The sequence below is a fragment of the Protopterus annectens genome, chromosome 1.part1 (assembly GCF_019279795.1).
Source record: "Protopterus annectens isolate FY-2018-M chromosome 1.part1, PAN1.0, whole genome shotgun sequence".
Lineage (NCBI taxonomy): Eukaryota > Metazoa > Chordata > Ceratodontiformes > Protopteridae > Protopterus > Protopterus annectens.
The window spans coordinates 1710406628-1710426848 of NC_056726.1; the positions used below are offsets into that span (position 1 = coordinate 1710406628).

Consider the following 20221-nt stretch of genomic DNA (forward strand, 5'->3'; position numbering starts at 1 on the left):
ACACACACACAGCCTTCAGCATAAAAAATAAAATCAAGTCACCTACTGCCTGCCTATGGGATGTTGAATGAAACAGAAGTACCCAGAGAAAACACATACAAACTCAAAGAAGAGATGTACATTCAGCAGAGGAAGCACCCCAAATGAGAACTGAACCTGAAAATACGTACTCATATAATGATGTACCATTTCATTGAGGTTTCTGAATGTTATTTTTGGTGAAAGGTAGTAGTCACCATTATCCATGTTCCAGATCTTATAATGTATGACTACATCTCCATTGTTCTCATCAAAGTCTTTCACGGATAAGTAATAGGAACCTTTGGGAAGAAATGCAAAATTAAAAAAAAAATTAGTAATAGGTAGAATAGAAATAATCTGTTTTCGTATAAATGGTTTGTAGTATTTATAGTGTATTATGTGTGTGATGTTTATTGTATTTTTGTAATGTTTTTGGAAAATATATTTCAATAAAAATTTATTATGGAAAAAAAAAGGAATAATCTGTTTTCTTTGAGTGATTTACAACCAACAGCAGAAAGGTAAAAAATAAAATACTTCAGACATTATGCAAAATAATGTAAATTAAGTAAAGCCTAGAATGGAGAGATCAAGACGACAGTGGAAGAGTTCCTTCAGTGGGGACTGAGGGTGTAGGGGAAAAATGTCAGCAGCTTTACCTCACTTTCTGTTACCTGACTAATTAACAATACATTGTGTGAAACCAAGCATGGGCTATGGTCCCATTTGTCCACATGGCCAAACCTATCAACAAGATTGTAATCACACAAATGAATGTCATCCTGTGACCACGATCATGGAGTCATTCTTAAGTACAATTGTGGAAATCAAAGATTAGAATTGTCCTGTTAGGACTGTGCTATTAACTGAAAGCGCTTTTATAGTGGCCATGCTTTACTGTCCGCAGCACTTTTCAACTGGTCTCCATGCTGTGCCTAGGCATTTAAATCAGTTCTGAGTGGGATCTCCTGTTATAGCAGCTTTATTATCCTGCTTCTCAGTCCAAAGCTACAGCTATAAAATTGTTTTGAAGGATCCAGTGTTATTTTTTGAGCTTATAAGTGGATTATCAACATTATCCTTCTAATTCTGTATTTTTGTCACTTTTTGCACAGTATCCATTATTTTTCTGTGGTCTTAAGTGAATTAATAGGATTATTCATCTAATTCCCTGTTTTAGTTACTTTTCAACTTAAAACAAAAAGCCATCTTTGGACAGCTGTGTAAGTTGTAACTATAGCCTGTGGTAATTAAACCCAGTGGGAGTGGGAAATTTCTGCAAAAGTTGGAAAAAAAAATATTGGCAACAGTCTTAAGCATCTTCCTGCCTCCTGGAATTTTATATTACACAAGCAGACAGCCATCTTGGTCTTTGGACTCTAGGAAGCTTGGAAAGAAGACATTTGGACTCAGTTTTGCATCCAGGGAAGTGCATTCAAATTACTGCATGTATCTCACAATTTAAATCAGTTTTGTTTCCCACCCACCCATGCTTTTCCTATTGTTCTTTTAAACTGGGAGACTTTTGGGCTGCCTCCCCCTACTGTATATCTGGCAATGGAAGCTCATCCTAGTCTCATCTCCTGTATAATTGGCCTAGGATGCACCTTCTAGTCATATCTCACCTGCTCATTTTACTAGTCACTGACACATGAAACTTGGAAGGCCCTCCCCTTAGACAGTTGTGCTTTGAAATTGCCTTAAAGTGTATGTACCTTATTGATGGCTTGTCTGCATTTGAATCACTATCACCTTATAATGACTTGCAGCTGCTTGTTTGATTTGTTTCTAGCAGTCTTTTGCTTTTGGCTAACTAAAGTGTGTATTTACAAGAAGACAGGAACTGCTATTGTAGTGGCAGTAGAAAGGTAGCCTGGTCTGTCTGAATTATGAAACACAAAGAGGGAATTTAAGTGAGAATTTCATGTTGCAACTAGTTATTTGGTTTGTTTCTGGTATTTTTGTTTTCATTTTTGGCTAACTACAGTGTGTTTTATATTAAGAATACTTGGACTGCAATTCTAGTAGCAGTAGAAGGGTAGCTGGGTCTGTCTATGTTGGAAAACACACAGGGGTATTTTCAGCATGATTTACTTGGCGTAGCTAGTTGTTTGATTTGTTTCTGGTACCTTTTCATTTTTGGCTACCTAAAGTGCATTTTTTAGATTAATTGACTCGGACTGCAATTCAAGCAGCAGTAGAAAGGTAGCTTGCTCTGTCCAAGTTTCGTAATACACATAGAGGCTTAAAGTGAGATTGCTTTACTGGAATATGGCTTTTTATCTGGTTTAGTCACATTTCTTTGAGTTTATACATTCAGAGTATTTGTTCGGTTCTTGGCTCATTTCCAGAGACCTCAAATGCTTGACATCCTCACCTTTGTTCTTAAAGTGTTTGACTTGCATCTGGTGACTTTCAGATAAGTGCTTCCAATTGCAATACTGCACTTTTCTAAGCTATTTCTGAAGACTGCTGCTGCTGTATTTTTAAATTGTTGTAGTGCATTCATCTGCACTTTCTCACTGTAAGGTGCATTTGCTTTTTTCATCTGTCTATCTCCTGCTAGTGTGGCACACTGGTGCAGCAGATAGTGTTGTTGGCTCACAGCAAGAGGTTCCCTGGTTCAATTCTTGGCTGAGGTGCCTTCATTCTGGAGTCTGCATGTCCTCCTTGTGTTTGCATGGGTTTCCTCAGAGTGCTTCAGTTTCTTCCCACACTCCAAAGACATGCACTAGATGGATTGTACACTCTAAAATGACCATAGGTGTGTGTGTGTGTGTGTGTGTGTGTGTGTGTGTGTGTGTGTGTGTGTGTGTGTGTGTGTGTGTGTGTGGTGTAAAAGAACTAGTGCAGCAGTGCCAGCCACCTGACAATGTAAACCTTGGCTCAGATGATTGCCACTACTGAAGTGGCATCCAGATCCCATGTGCAAAAATAGGAAAAGGGAGTTGTAGAGGGATGGATGGATAGCTGCTGCTAGTGAGCTTTGAAATCACCTTAAAGTTTGTATTTCTCATTGCTGGCTTGTCTACCTTATAATCACTTGTTGTAGCTAGTTGCTTGATTTGTTTCTGTCACCTTTTCACTTTTTCCTAACTAATGTAAGTATTTAAATTAAGAAGATAGGACTGCAATTCTAGTGGCAGTAGAAAGGTAGCCTGATCAGTCCAATTTGAACACACGCAGGGAGGCTTAATGTGAGATAATTTCATTGGCCAAAGGGCTAATTAATCATTTAGTCACTTTTCTTTGAGTCTATAATTTCTAGATTTGTGGTTTGTATAGATGTAGGCAATTAGAAGCAATTTTCCCTGGAAAATGTCCCCTGTAACTTTACACAAATCACTGCTAAATGCTACTGCATGATGGGTAGTAGAAATTATAGAGTTGTACAAAGAGCAACTTGTTTGAGCACTGTGAAGCACTGCTGCAAGAATTTAGTCATACATACTCTAGTTGTAGTTTTTAACCTCTACAGCACCCAACTTATTCTGCTGGACCACCCCAGTTATAGTTCATTTAAAAAAATGGAAATGTTCCCAATTTCTCCACTGCCAGATTGGTAGAGAGCACCCTGAGGCAATTTAAGAGTTGTCTAATGTTTACAGACAACAAGTTAACCGTTAGAGGAATGGATAGAATATGTGAGAAATGCAATAAAACAATGTCATTTGAGAAATGACTGCACACAAAAGCAGTCAGAATAATAATCAGGTTGTCTGTAATATAAGCTTTACACCCACCACACATAATACTGACCTAACACATAGACCAATATATCCTGAGTTACTTAAAAGTAACCTTAATCAACCCTAAAGTCCTACACATTTGTCCTATACAAAGCATCCTAAGCAACCACAAAGGCACTCCACCAAAATAACACCCAATGCAATACATACAGTCACCCACTTGGAACCTCGGCAAAACGCTACCTGTTATTTTAATTGTAGGAGATTCCATTGTGAGACATTCAGATGTCCTGCTCACCAGGCTCAATGAGGAAAAAATCAGGATCAGTTGTCTATCAGGGGCCAGGATCCACAAATCACCCCATGCACTCATGTAATTCAATCACAAGTACCATTATGACTCAATCATAGTCCACAAGTGTGTAAATGACCTCAAACGTACCATGTGGACTATATGCAGCTCTCAGACTATGTGTCCCTGGCTGGTATGCACCTAATATTGAGCAGCATTCTACCTTCACTAAGGATGATGTCACAATGCCAACAAAAGAAAACATACTTTAATATTTGGCTTAGATTCTGGTGCCATTCCAAGTGGGTACAATATTTGACCACATAGCAAGACATGGTCAAAAGACTATATTGCTTTGCCAAGGATGGTATGCACTGCTCCCCTCTAGACTTTCAGATATTGGCTAAAACATTGTTTTCCCCCATGGTGCCCTTTTTTAGGAAATGCCAAAATCATAAACTTTCTGACATAGCAAAGGCAACCCAAAAGAATCTAAAGGTACTACTGTATGGCAGCCATCTGAGATCAATGCTTGACATTGATTAGGAAACTTAAGAAGCAGAAAAGACATCATTTCAAAGTGTGTTAAAACCCTATATTAGTTTATAAGATATATTAAGCATTATGCTTTTATAATTTAATACAGACCAAGACATTTTATAAACTTTGGCTACCAGGATATGTCTAAAACATGGAAGCAAATAAGGAGAATTTTAAAGACAAATTATCTAATGCATTTGACTAGACAAAACAGTGCAGTCACCAAAAAGCACTTTGAAATTTCAGATAAGGTCATGATACACAGAATGTTTTATCTTCCCTTTCTTTTATCTTTCCCATTCACAAGTAAAAATTCATCTAAACAGCTAAAATTGGACCAAAGAAGTCAAATGTTATAGGAGCAAGAGAAACAATGGTCCAAAGCTGTCAGTTTATTAAAAAACAACAAGCAAAGCTTTCGAGTTAACAAACTCTTCTTCAGTATATTGTTAAAACAGACAGGCTGTGTAATGCATCAATATATATCACATGCCAGCCAATAAAAACAACATAGTTCATCACATGGTATAAAAGCATACGATTTTAAATTCAAACTTGACTAATTCATATAACAAAGCATCAATTAGAAGTTAAGTCACATAAGAGCATTTCTCTTTTAGTAGTGGTTTTAAACTATTAGTGACATTTAGTCCTGGTGGGTGGTCAGCCCAAAAATAATTTATCCATTTATATTACTCTCTCTCTTTTTTATTAGCAAGGTCACCACCTCTATTCCCTAGTTTGACTCATGATAAAACATGAAATTTAAAGCTATGCTACACACAATTCATCATTATATGCTTTGCCAAGCCATTAGTTGGTACGCTTCTTCTAATATCAGAGAGATGTGAGGAAATTCTTTTAACTTTTGTTTGATCTTTCCAATATAGATTGTCTTGCAGGCTATACAGTTTGCTAAATAGTCCACATCCTGGGTATTACATGTTGCATACTCTGTAAAGAAAAAAATTATAAGTATGCAGATGTATAAATTCATTAGATGTATTTATATATATATATATATATATATATATATATACATATATATATATGTGTGTGTGTGTGTGTGTGTGTGTATATATATATATATATATATATATATATATATATGTATGTATAATTATATATATATATATATATATATATATATATGTATGTATAATTATATATATATATATCTACAAAAAATTACAAATACAACATGGAACAATAGATCTTAAACAGTAATTTCCTGCTATTTTAGGTTTATCTTCACTCAAGTCTTTGTAACATAGAAACTGATTTAGGTTCCTTTTGTCTTTTATTGGTAAACTGAGGTCTTTCTCCTATAATTTTATTTAACTCCGTATAAGATTTAAGTATAGTGCAATACTTCTGTGTTACAGATCTTACCTGAGATGTATGCCTATTATATTTCATTATATATCTAATAGACCCCTCTCTATCTCTTTTATTCATAGTAGGTTCAGAATTTTTAGTTTGGGATGAAATTCTTTCCTTCCTAACTACATATTTATTATTCTCTATCAGTTTTGTATCATAGCGCTACTCTTACCATAAAATCTGAGGCCATAGCTTCTAGCTCTTTCTCAAAACCATTATCAGTAATATTTAATCTACTGGCCCTCAGAAATTGGCTTTTAACAAAAATTTTATGGATATACCCAGGATGCATGCTTTGTGCATGTACATATCTCGTTGCCTGCACATTCTTCTTATAAATGGATGTTTCAAAAGATGGATAGTTATATGTAATATTAACATCTAAAAATTAATAGTCACATCTGAACAGGACATGCTAAACATCAGAAAACTAGTTGTACTTTGCAAATACTCTACAAAGACTTCTAATTCTTCTATCATCCCTTTCCATAACAAAAATATGTCATCTACGAATCTTTTGTAAAAAAAAAATCAAATTCGAGTTACGAAAATTATTAGATTTGAAAATGACCTGTTCTTCCCAGTGTGCTAATACTATGCTGGTATAAGTATTCACTACTGGGGTGCCCATAGCTACCCCCAGCTGCTGATAAAAGTAGTTCTGTCTGAACATAAATACATTGTTAACAAGTACTGTGTCTAACATAGAACATAGCATGTTAATTTTGGTCACACTCAAGCTACTACGGTTACTAAGGAACTCTCTAACAGACGGTATTTCTATATCATTAGGTATGTCTGTAAGCAGCGACTTTATAAAACTACTCTTGTAACACAGTTCTCTTTTGACCAGGTATGCAATGATGTTAAAAATTAATTTACATCTTTAATAAACCTTTTACTACACTGTAAAATACCATGTAGCTCTTTCTCTAAATATTTAGATAGTGCAGTGGTACTTCATCTTTTCCCTAGTATTGTTCGATAGGGAAGTTTGAGAGAAAAATGGGGGAATTGTTTTTGGATGAGAATTATTAAAAGAAAATAACAATGAAAGAAGTAAATAAAGGTTATGCCTTGATAGATTCTTGCATAGAAAACTGGTATTTAGCTGGAAGAATTTATGATATAACAAGAAATAATTTAGTAAATAGTAACCCCAAATTGAACAGGATCTTTGTTATACCAAAGATCCAGAAAAATTTGGATGAACCCCCCCTAAGACCCATAGAGGCTAGTACGAACATTAAAACAGGTCTTACTGTGTTTGTAGATAAACATTTACAAAAAAAAATAGTTAAAAATTCCACTTATATAAAAGATAGCTATGATTTTTTGAACAAAGTAGAAGATTAGTTTTTACAGACACAGATTTGTTAGTGGCCTTAGATTTCAAGTCACTATATATGGTGATTCAGAATGATGAAGGGATGGATATTGTGAGATCTGAACTTTTAAGAACAAAAATGTTTTCTAGTAATATAATTGGGGTATTGAAGGAAATGATAGAAATAGTTCTTAGTTATAATTTCCTGTCCTTTTATGAAGACATATATGTTCAAACAAATGGTGTTGCGATGGGGGCAGCATTAGCCCCTAGTTATGCAAATGTGTTTATGCATGGTTGAGAATTAACAAATATCATTGAAAGTAGATACAGTATGAACATTGTTAAACTGCTACATTTTATTGATGACCTGTTTTAGTGTGGAGAGGCTCTGTATTTGAATTGGAAGAATTTATAGAGTATTTAAATAATGTTAGTATGTATCTAAGGTTTACGCACCAGTATGATGATAAAAGAATTAGTTTTTTGGATATAACAGTATATAAACTGAACAAAAAATTTATAAAAAAAAAAGTTCAGAATAATATGTATCTACAGTATTCAAGCATGCACCCTAAGAAAACAAAACTGAATATAGTAAAAGGGCAGGTACATAGGATAAGTAGACTAACAAGAAAAGATGAGGATTTTTTAGTAGGAGCAAAACTTTTTTGTGACAAAATGGAAGTAAGGGGATACCCTGTTATTGAAGTGAACAATTTATTAGAATTACAAGTAGATAAAAGAAAATAGAATGACATCGTAGATGAGGGTAAAAGAGATAAGTTTAAATATAAGACCTCAATGGCAGTACATAATAGTGTAGATTCTCAAGCCATTAAAAATGTGTTTAGGAATAATTGGAGACTTTCTAAATCAAATAGTGAGCTTATGAAATAACTAAAATGTGGGACATAAGAAAGGAATGGTGAAATGTTATAATTGCAATATGTGTAATTTTTTATATACTGAAGGAAGTGAGTTAGAGGTGTGGGCAGTAAAGTTCATATACCATGAATTTTTAGTTGTAGATCTAAGAATATTATTTATGTCACTATATGTTTAGAGTGTAAATCCTTTTATGTGGGGTGAACTACATGTGAGCTTAACAGAAGGATTTACGAACATAAGTATGCAATATAAAATGGTGATGAGAAAAATGCTATGAGCAAACATTACAAGCAAAAAGGTTGTAAGATATATATATAAGTTCATAGTTTTGAAGACTTTGCCTAACATCCAAAGTATAATAAATATAGAAGAAGAACTAGGATGGCTTGAGTATTGTTGGCAAGTCGTGTTGAATGCCTATTTCCCACCAGGACAAAATAACAAAGAAGACTTTATTATGTATTTAAAAAGAAAGGGGATGAAACATTAATTATTTTAAAAAAGTGGTTTAAACATAAATTATTTCACAAGCTCTTTAACTATTATTTGATTTTTTAGAAAGTGTTTAAAAGTGTTTAATGCATTTCTTAGTAGTTATATGCATTCCTTTAAGAAAGTATGTGATGATGTCATATTTTAATAGCTGTCGTAACAATTCTCAAGTGTTTTAAAAAGGTGGAGAGTGTTTAGAACCTCAGTCTGAAGAAGTCTCTAAGTTTTTTGATTGAGACAAAAGTACTAACTGGAGGTTTATTTTGTACCTGTGGAATAAAGTGTTTTGGTATCCAGATGTTTCTGCATCTTTTTGTGTGTTGTATGGACTATACTACACTTTTAGCTGCTGTTTAGTCTTTATCATTGCATACCTGGTCAAAAGAGAACTGTGTTACGAAGTGGTTTTAGTTACTCTAGATATAAAGTTGCTGTTCACAGTCATACCTAATGATATAGGATACACTCTATTAGAAAGTTCCTTAGTAAACATACTAGCTTGAGTATGAACAAAATTAATATGTTATAGTCTATGTTAGACACAGTACTTGCTAATAATGTATTTATGTTCAGAGAAAACTATTTTCTTCAGCTGCTGGGGGTAGCTATGGGCACCCCAGTAGTGAACACTTATGCCAACATAGTATTAGCATACTGGGAAGAACAGGTAATTTATGAATCTAATAATTTTCATAACTCAAATTTGATTTTTTTTATAAAAGATTCATGGATGACATATTTTTGTTATGGAAAGGGCCAACAAAAGAATTAGAAGTCTTTATAGAGTATTTGGAAAGTACAACTAGTTTTCTACTGTTTAGTATGCCCTGTTCAGATGTGACTATTATTTTTTTAAATGTTAATATTACATATAACTATCCATCTTTTGAAACATCCATGTATAAGAAGAATGTGCAGGTGATAAGATATGTACAAATAGCTAGCATGCATCCTAAGTATGGCCATAAAAATGTTGTTAAAAGCCAATTTCTGATGGCCAATAGGTTAAATACCACTGATAATGTTTTTTTTAGAAAGAGCTAGAAGCTACGGCCTCAGATTTTAGGGTAAGAGGCTATGATACAAAACTGATAGAGAATAATAAATTTGTAGGAAAGAAAGAATTTCATCCCAAACTAAAAATTCTGAACCTACTATAACAGACAGAGAGGGGTCTGTTAGATATATAATGAAATATAGTAGGCATACATCTCTGATAACATCTGTAATACAGAAGTATTGGACTATGCTTAAATTTGATACCGAGTTAAGTAAATTATAGGAGAAAGACCTCAGCTTACCTATAAAAGAGAAAGGAGCCTAAAGCAGTTTCTATGTTACAAAGGCTTGGGTGAAGGTAAACCTAAAATAGCAGGAAAAGACTTTAAGATCTACTGTCCCATGTTATAGTTGCAATTTTTGTAGATATATAAATACATCTAATGAGTTTATACATCCGCATACTTATAAAAAAAAATTCTTTGCAGAGTATTCAACATATAATACCTAGAATATGGTCTATTTAGCGAACTGTATAGCCTGTAAGGCATTCTATAGTGGAAAGACCAACTAAAAGTTAAAAGAATTTCCTCACATCTCTTTGATATTAGAAGAAGCATGCCAACTAATGCCTTGGCAAAGCATATAATGATGAATTGTGTGCAGCATAGCTTTAAATTTCATGTTTTATCATGAGTCACACTAGGGAACAGAGGTGGTGATCTTGCTAATAAAACAGAGACAGAGGAATATAAATAGATAAATTATTTTTGAGCTGACCACCAACCAGGACTAAATGTCACTAATAGTTTAAAACCACTATTAAAAGAGAAACTCTCTTATGTGACTTTAACTTCAAATTGATGCTTTGTTATATGAATTAGTCAAGTTTGATTTTAAAATTGCATGCTTTTATACCATGTGATGAACTGTGTTGTTTTTATTGGCTGGCATGTGATATATATTGATGCATTACACAGCTTATCTGTTTTAACACTATACTGAAGAAGAGTTTAACTCAAAAGCTTTGTTTGTTGTTTTATAATAAAGGTTTTGGACCATTGTTTCTCTTGCAACTTTCCCATTCATATGCTTTTTTTTTTTTTTTTTCTTTTGCTTAAGGCAAACTTTTAGAAAAGCTATAGTATGTCACGAGGCATTTTCTTGCAAAGGAAAGGGAATTATCATAATATTAATTATTTATTATAACCAGATTATTGAACTGTTCCTTTGCAGATCCTTTTAAGGCATAATCCGTACTACAAAGGTGAAGGTAAATTCAACATATATGAATGGAGAACACTTCAAACCCGCAGTAAAACACAACATGTTCCCTAGGTCCTGGGAATGCAAAGCAAAACCATTCAATGTCAAGAAACCTCATTGCAGCTACTTTAATGAGTAGACAAGCAGAAGGAAGTGAAATAAAAACATGAATATATGAGAAATACTACACTAGCTCAGAGATACAAAAAACTATGAATATCACAAAGTCAGAATTTCACCGTGAAGAAAACACTAATGGGAGGATGGGAGGATGGGGAAGTGGAAGATAGTACAGGAAAGATAATCAAACTGCCTTGCCAAATGTTTATTTTCATTTGAAGAGCATGTCATGTGATTTGATTGATTGACTGAACTGACTGAGTTTTTTTATTTGTGAATCTTTCTTCTGAAATTCCATATTACTTCATTTTATCAGCATTTTCTACTCAGATTTTTTTCATCACATAGTTAGATATTTTACTATAGAAAATGTGCTGTGCATTGGAAAGTTGTTTGATGAAGTTCTGTTTGTTTTAAAAATGAAAGCATTTACCACCTCATAAAGTAAATATTCATAGGATTTTGGTACTTATAAGAACCTTTTTATTATTTTCATTGATTCTGCAGAAGCAGATTTGGTTTTATTTTATTGCGATTTACATTTATCCTTTTGCAAAGAATGCCCAGCTAGGAAGTTTTATTTACAGATTGTACCAGGTAAACAAGCTTGTGATATATGGTACCAGAGCTGCTACTTGATGAGTTATATAACAAAGGAAATAAAAATGAAAAACAACAATTTCGAAGTTGCTACAGACTGCATTTTGAATTTACAAAAACAAACATAGTATTGGAGTCTTAAGTCAAATTCATAAATGATAGAAAAAAGAAACAGTTATATTTTTTTTCAAAGTATTCAGAGAATAATTAACAGCTTGGTAAAGGGATATAGAAGGCCAACATTCAAAGAAACGTGTCCATAGAGGAATTGGTTGATGCAGACAATTTGAATTTCTGTTTCACTGGAACCAGTGAAAAAGCATTTGTAAAAGTGTTTTGAGCAGTCTTCCTCTAGACAAAATGAGGCAAAATGAGTACTGAAAATACCTACCCACTCAAAAGGATAGAGAAGAATAGGAAGCTGTCAATATATGCTGCTTCAGCCTCTTCAGCAAATTGTATTTTTCATAAATATAGGTTGTAAGGGGGACCGGTGCTCCAACAACCTTTTGCTACTTCAGAATAATCAAGACACGGGTTAAAGTGACACCACTCCTATGACAAATGGTATCATGAAAAAATACAATTTGAAGATATAGGTGATTGTGGCATTTTTTATCTGAAGGTATGTTCACATCCTTTTAATAGTCAACTTATTGTTGTGATGATCCTGCTCTGAAAAGAGTATATACTGGGGGAAGGTTGTATAAAATTAAGGGAAATGCGTCATAGTGATCCATCTGAAAAGAAAAAAACTCACAAAAAGTAGACTTTAATGGGTACTTTCAGCTACTTTTTTCTTGGATGAAATGACTAAGAAGGGACTGTGAACTATATGCGCTGGTGTTAATATCTCAGATGTGGGGAACATATACATAAGTTGCAGTACATACTGGAATATCAAGCAAAGATACTGGTATTTAAGACTGAGCAAGTAATTAATTATTTAAAGGGACAATCCAGGATTTCTTTGTTTATATTCTGCAATGTTTACCTTGAGCTGATTGCATCTCTGGGCATGCTCGAGACTTGTCTCTGTTGGATTGGGAGGAGGGCTGCCTACAGAAGTATCAGCCTTTTAATCACAGTTATTTTCTCCTAATCTACTTACAACATCTTTGAGGTTAAGCCATTCATTACTTTAACTTCTGGCTTGTTATTTTCAGACAAAGGTATTTTCTAAATATTTTTATGACTTGCCTTCTCATGACTTGTATTTTCTGCAGGAAAGCATAAGTTATTCAGTCTTTTTTTTTTAAGCTGGTAAATTAACTTAGCCAGGACTTTTGTTTTTTTTTCCAAACTATAGAATTTCATGGAATTTATTACCTGCTGCTACTTTTGTAGAAAGCATGTGTGATTCAAATGTGACAGGAATGCAAAACAAAAAGGTTGTTGACACCGGAAGCCAAAACAAAAATGGAATTGAAGAGATACAGTATATTTAAAAGGAGAAATGACACTGTGGGTAGGAATCTAAGTGACATAGCTAAACAGGGCATTACATTGGCTTGCTGTAGTTCTAGCCGAATTTTAAACACTGGGATTGTCCCTTTAAGATAAAACAATAATTTGAAAAGTTAACATTAGGATAAAATTAATGAGGATTTACACAACATTAACATTATGAAGTAATAACTTAAACTAATAGCAAAAGTAATCCTACTACTGCTACTACTAATAATAATAATATATTAATGAAGATTATAATTGGGTCACTGATCATAACTAACATGCTAAAGTGTCTGAGAAATTGGTTCAAGAAACTTGCTTTTAGACAAACTCTCAAGAGATGATTTCTTTGCATCTATTTTATATGAGGAGCTTTATTTGTTTCATTCTAGCACCAGTGCAAATACAATGTGGGAGTCTGAAGTTTTAAAAACTGTCACACATTTTGTACAGCCATATAAATAATGACCAGAAGCAAAGTTAACATCTTATCATCTAACAACTTTAAAAGCTGCTAAATATCTTGCACTGTCACACATTGTGTGGTAGCATGAAGTGTATTAGCTTTTAAAGTTGTCTCTGTGTTTTTTTTAGCTTCCTGCAGTGGACTGTCTGTTGACAACAGCTTCTCCTGTCATTCACCAAGTCTATCAGACCTGCCTTGGCCTAAGCTAGGCTCTACTTCATCCATGTCTAGGGCCACTGCGGACATTGAGGATGCTGGAACAGCAACAAACTGCTTCTGCAGATTATGCACTAACCCTCCATCCTGTAGCAGTGATCACTGCTATGGCTGATTTTGGATGGTACAGCATGGGCAGCTTCTAACGACACCCTCCTCACAGCACATAACTCACTAGTCTCTTCTTGCTGGCATCAGTCACTCACTTCCATCCTCCCCCAGCTGGTCCATCTAATGCCCATGTTGCTAAATGAACATGGCTCATCTCAGGGAGCAGTCAGGGTTTTTTCACTCATCACTTGGCCAGGGTCACAAGGTTGTCTGTAGGTTTTGATTCATTCTGTAGTATAGTGATCACTGTGGAAATAGGGGCCTCAATAATAACAGCTTTCATATGTATGAGCCTCTCAAAAAAAGCTTGTTACAGCTAAGCTCTTTATGAACCTCAATATAACAAAGCAGTGCATGGATTGTGCAATTATACTCAAAAATGAAAAAATGACAAGCTTCTTAAGCACCTTTCTATCATCAGAGAGGTGTGTACTGAGGGCTAAGTATTCTACTGACTTTGAAAATCTTTGAAATCTGGTAAAACAGTTTGTGTTTCTACACTTTTTTGTAACTAGTAGTACATAGAGCAGATAAAGCTCCATGCATTACAAAGAATTAGTATCATGTCTTACTGATCATAACCCTCATTATGTATTCTTAACATGGATGGCAAAATTCACCTTTCAAGCTTCACTTTTCTGGTGAATCTATTGGCATCCAAGTCTGGAACACATGCTAAGTTGGTTATAATTCGAGACGTGATCATAATTGTCTGAATTTTTTTCTCAGTTTCAGAACATAATTTAATTCCTGGACACAGTCATTGTACTTGATAAAATACACAGAAGATTAGGATCAAGTTGTAGATATAACAAATCTGCAATGTATTGAGTGTAATAATTATGGGTAATTGTGGAAAAAAAACATGCTTGTTTAGCACTTTCTCATGTCAGAAATGTGCTTAAGTAGCTTTTGTTAAGCATCACTCAACAATGTTAAGCTTGTTTCAAGTTACAACATTTACAGTAGTCAGGAGCTGGAAAGCAGAGAGAGTTTTAAGCACTTCATTTGGCCTTTTCCAAAAAGGCTGAATGGAGTGTTTAGAGGTTTTAAAGTTGCCTGATTTTTTACCACCTTTCTGTGGTAACCGCTCTTAGTGAGGCAGTTTTAAGGTAAGTGAGCTACAACTTTCAAATCTGTAACTTATTACCTTACCATTGCCACACATGAAAAAGAGTTTTAGTTTTCAAAGCTGTAACTCTCTTCATTATCATTGCCACACCAAGGGTGAGTTACAGCTTTTAAAGTTGTAAAACAGCACTCCTGCTCTTTTTTCCTTTAACTACTTTAGTACACTCTCTGGTCATAACACAGTTATTATGTGCTCTGAACAATAATGTTAAGCTTTACCTCTCAAACTTTGTTTCTCAGACATACAACAGAATGGAGTATGATTGCACCTGATCATAATCCTTGATGTTCTATGCTTGAGAAATGGATGTCAAACAAATTTATCTAAGAATAACATTTCTTGAAATCAGTTTTAGGCAACACATAACAAACTAATGTAATCACAGACCATCAGGTAATTATAATTTTTTTGTAGTGCATGTGGTCTTAGAGTGCTGCACATGTAATGCAGTAAGGTGCTGTGTCACATTCTGAATGCATGATGTGAGAAGAATGAGCTTTAGTGCACCATCTGTCTCAGCACTGGAGGTCAATATGCATTAATATTTAGACTGGTTCAAGTGACATTTTCCACCCTGAAGTGCTGATCACTGCATCTCCAAGAGAATTATTAAAATGTTCTTTGAGTGAATGGAACATATTTAAGGCTCCATACTGTAATTCCCAGACTCAAAAGACCCCTCAACCTCCAAAAAGTTACATATACCAACTCAGTTCACTATACCTCAGAGAAAAGAGAAAACTCTGAAAAACAATAAGCTGAGAGTTAACATAAAGTCTGTATTTGTGCTCATCCAGCCTCATTTTCAGTCTAATTTTCAGACCAGGTTTAGACTGGCATTAGGTTATGATTTGTTCAGGTGTTTTCTCCTGCCTCTTCCACTAGATTTTGAAGCTTTTGAAGCTGTTGTTTTATTGTACTTTCCTGGCTGTGATTTATACAGCTTTCAAAGCTGATAATTGATTGTTGAAGTTCTGTGGTGGATGTCATCTATGTTGCTGTATGACAGTTGTTTTGTTATAACAGTAAAGTTTTTATGAATGAACACCTCTATAACAAGGATTTTTTAGGGGTATAATCATTACGTACAATGCATTACCATGACAGTAACATCAATAACAATAATTATGACAACAGTGAGGTGCAGACTACTCCTTTGTGAAGAATTTTTCAAATTTCACTTCCACATGGCCATCATAAGAACAATACCTGAAGTATTATAGTTTGGCAGTTTAAGTACCAAGATTACAGCTAAAAGCCAACAGAAAGGTTAGGTATCACTGGCTTTGTTAGTAGTTACTATTGCCAAGTCTATTTTTGCAAATCAGTAAATTGGAAATCTGTAGTTTATAATCTGGGATGTTTTCTCAGAACTGGTTGTTTGTGAATCATAAATCAGACTTTTATTTTAACTGTTCTGCTACTTTTCATTCTGTCTCAGTTCTCAGCTTCTTATGACTTATCCCCTTTGCTGTCATTACAGCTGTTTACCTGTACACAGTTTCATCCTGTGTGCCTTCTGTTTTCGCATTCCATTCTCCTGTCATTCACTGGAGTTCTTGCTCAAGGTTTGCCTGGAATGCCACATCATCTGCATACAGTAGCTGTTTTTGATCCATCCCCTCTGATATGAGATAATCTGGATTTAAATTTTTCTGGTCTAATCTAATTTTTAATGTGATTTTGTAAGTGGTTCCAGGTGACTTGAGAAGCAGTCTGGAAGGTTACGTAATCTTTTGACCATTTGAACACTGATCTAACTAATGCTAAAGCCCCTCGGTTGTGTGATTTTAGGGGATACTCAAAGGAAGACAACTAAAGTAAATACCTAGTAGAAAGTGGCATTCTAAGTTTATTGGTCTAAAAATAAAGTTAGATAGTGTAAGTGCAGCCCTTGTTGTGAGAACCAGTCATCCTGCCTTCTGTAGTGAGAGGCAGTGATGTTTATAGGTTTTTTGACAATGAAATAAACCTGCATATTTATTTTAGAGAGTCTAAAGCAGTTTTGCTTTGTGAGAAGGGATTTACAGTAAAACATCTCACTGCCAAGCAACATGCTTGGAATCCTAAAAATTGCACTTTGTAGAAGTTACCACTGTTAAAAAAAAAAATGTGCGCCCCTGCATTTCTAAATAGACTGGCTCCAAGATCTCACAACCTTGGTACTAAGAAGAAACCTCTGTACTTCCTCATTTCTATCACTTAAATAAGCACCATTTCTCGAAACAAACATGAGAGTTATAATGCTTAAAGTCTGTACCTTACAAACACAAAGTACAGGGTTTTATTCTCACTTTTGAAGGGAATTATCTAGGCTTAGAATGGTGCACATGGGCAGCTAGCCTAGTACTCACCTATGAACCTATAGTTTAAAAAAAATCACCTGTTTCTTTTTTGCTCAGAAAGAATGTAATATTTTGCAAAATAGCACAATGAAAAATAAGGCAGAAGAAGTTGATTTCATAGACACAAGCAGCACAGACAAAATAGTTCAGTATGCATAGCATGCAAATGACAACATTAAGGCATGCAAATGAGCGCCATCATGTTAATTAGAACCATTACCTATGAATATGAAGATATCATGACCAGGACATTGTCGATCACTGCCATATGGACAGAAACAACACACTGGAGTTAGTAGGCATGCCCAGCCCAGTGGACATGAAGGTTTACACAAGGGTTTGTAAAACACTAACCATCTTTACTACAGGCACCTTTCAACATTTAGCACAGAACATGTTAAGAGTTCTGTGGGCATCAGCGTTACAGATCTTGCAGCAGTCCCTTGACATTATCTTGCAGCAAGTGCAAGAGTATATATGGTTTACACACACACAGAGGTGAGAACCACCACTACTGCACATCATAGCTCATTCTCTGAGGTCCTGGGGAACGTTGATTGCACCTTATTGTCATCAAGGCTGCACTTTTTTTCACATGGTATATATCAACCGGAAGAACTTCCAGTTCAACTGTCATGTGGTGTGCAGTATACTTGGTATTATATATAGTGTCTGTTTGCCATCCAGGCAGTTCCCATGACTACCACATCTGGCAGACATATAACATCTACCAGTGTTTCACACAGGGTGGTGATTTACAGGGTCATCTAGTTGGTAGGTACCTACATTGCCAGTAACAGAATCACAGACACATCATTCCCATTGATGTACATAACAAGCACTGCAGTGATGTACACTGTTATGTTGTTGCATGTAATATAAAGTGTGCCTTGGAACTGTGGCTAATGACTGTCAATTGACCCCCACTCAACACCATGGAAGAGATGATGTATAACACCCATTTTCATTGACATGGAATATCACTGATATGTGTTCATACTCCTGAAGCCACATTTCTCCTTCTCTGATACACCTGATGGTGCACTACAGTAAGCACACGAGACCTGCAGTCTGTTATTTGTACTGCACATCATTTCACACCATATGGTAGAAAGCAAGCAGCTATAATGTGGAAACATCACATTGCTGCCTGACAGACCTGTTATAGCATCAGGCAGAGCTGGATGCTGTGCAATCAGAACAACCAGCTGCTGTGGTACTCCATTCAAGCCAGATGCAGGGGCAATATGTTGTGGCACCGACATAGAAAAACATCTATGGGCCATAAAAAGGATGCATTAATACACTCAGTTGATGCATTACAGTGCATCACCCTGACAAGTGGTCATCAGACTTTTTATTATAGATTCATAGAATGTTTCTAGGCTAAAGACCCATGGGGCCTTTCCAAGCTTAGCCAAGTTTTCCTAAAAGAATAATGGTGTCTTGTATCCAAATAGGACATTAAGGTCAGGCATTTATAAGCCTACTCTGTCCACAAGGGACATGGGTGTTAGGTCCAGTGTAAATTTCCTATTCTCCACCCACTTGGTTGTATTTAAACTGGGTAATAGATGAACTCAGCTTCACAAGGATGGGAAGCCTGTTCCATAGAAGGGACTGTCTGAGGGACACATATTGGTTTCGTCAGCATGTTCTGTTTAAGTCACAGACAAAATTCAAGTCCCTAGACCTTACATTTCTGGTACTTTTTGAATTACGAATATGGAGGAGATCCATAAGTGTGGGATTTGTGGATGACTTGTAAGCCAGTCATAGATCACCCCTCAGCAAATTATAGAAGACTGAGTAGAGGGAAAAGGCGTTAAGGCACTCTACATAAGGCAGGTTTGTTATACCTTGTATTTCTGTGTAGGAACCTTTGAGGTTTCTCTAGTTGCTGCATATGCCTGGTCAGGTACATACCAAAGGGAGCAATGTTCTCAATTACTGGTTGGATAAGGGCAAAGTACAGTAGGATAATGACCTCTTTGGACCTAGATGCTATGCTCTTACTTATAAGTAACAAAATAAAAGGATTTACTCACCACTATGGCCACATGGTAGTTGAAGGTAAGGCTACTATTGACATGTGTATTCAGATCCCTGACCACTGGATTGGCTCTTGGGGTGTATTATCAACATAATTAGCCTGAGTAGTTAAGTTTCCAAAGAGTACAATTATGCATTTCTTAGCATTGAGTTTTAGACCATGGTTTTGGCAGCATTTATTAGTTAGTGATAGACCTTTTTGAAGAATGCTAGTGTCTGCAGGGGAGTTGATGATAACCCCCAGCTTGCAATCATCTGCAAACTTGGTCAGCCATAAGCCTTCAGTATTTGCTTCCATTTTGGAGAAGCAGATGCCATAAAGGAGCAGCCCCAATATTGAGCCATGAAGGACTCCACTAGTGACTGGCATCTTGGTGGAGTTAGCCTCCCCTATTTTGACACCTGGGTACTATCAATGAGCCAGTTGGCTATCCAGTGCATGATAAAAGGGTTCATACCTAAATTAGTGAGCTTGTCTGTAATGCCTGAGTGGGGTAGTGCATCAAAAGCTTTGGCCAGGTCAAGGTAGGCTGTATGCACAATCTCACCTTCATCTAATGCTTTGGTGACCCTCTCAAAAAAATCCACCGGATTTAATAGGCATGACCTTCCTTTAACAAAGCTGAACTGTGATGGGTCCAGAATTTGCATGTTATCTATGTCCTCATTTATCATGTCCATGATGATTCTTTTCATGGCATTCCATATGAGGCTGGTAAGACTTATGGGCTTGTAGTTACTCAGATCAGTGGTTGGACCTCCTTTGTGCAGGGGAATGACTGTAGCCCTGTTCCATTCCTTAGGCAAAAAACCTGACTGAAGGCTCC

The 20221-nt window shown here is 35.5% G+C and overlaps 1 protein-coding gene across 2 annotated transcripts in view; it reads right to left on the bottom strand.

Annotated features, from left to right (window-relative positions):
- The window catches only part of LOC122811896 (proto-oncogene tyrosine-protein kinase LCK-like), a 1092777-nt gene that overhangs the window by 785267 nt on the left and 287289 nt on the right, over positions 1-20221 (bottom strand). Inside the window, exon 6 of one of the 2 annotated variants that reach the window (XM_044084056.1) lies at positions 171-320. The exons of the other annotated variant lie outside the window; for it this stretch is intronic. Within the exon in view, the coding sequence (XP_043939991.1) occupies positions 171-320 (150 nt within the window). The remainder of the gene's footprint in view (positions 1-170; positions 321-20221) is intronic. 2 annotated transcript variants of the gene reach the window in all.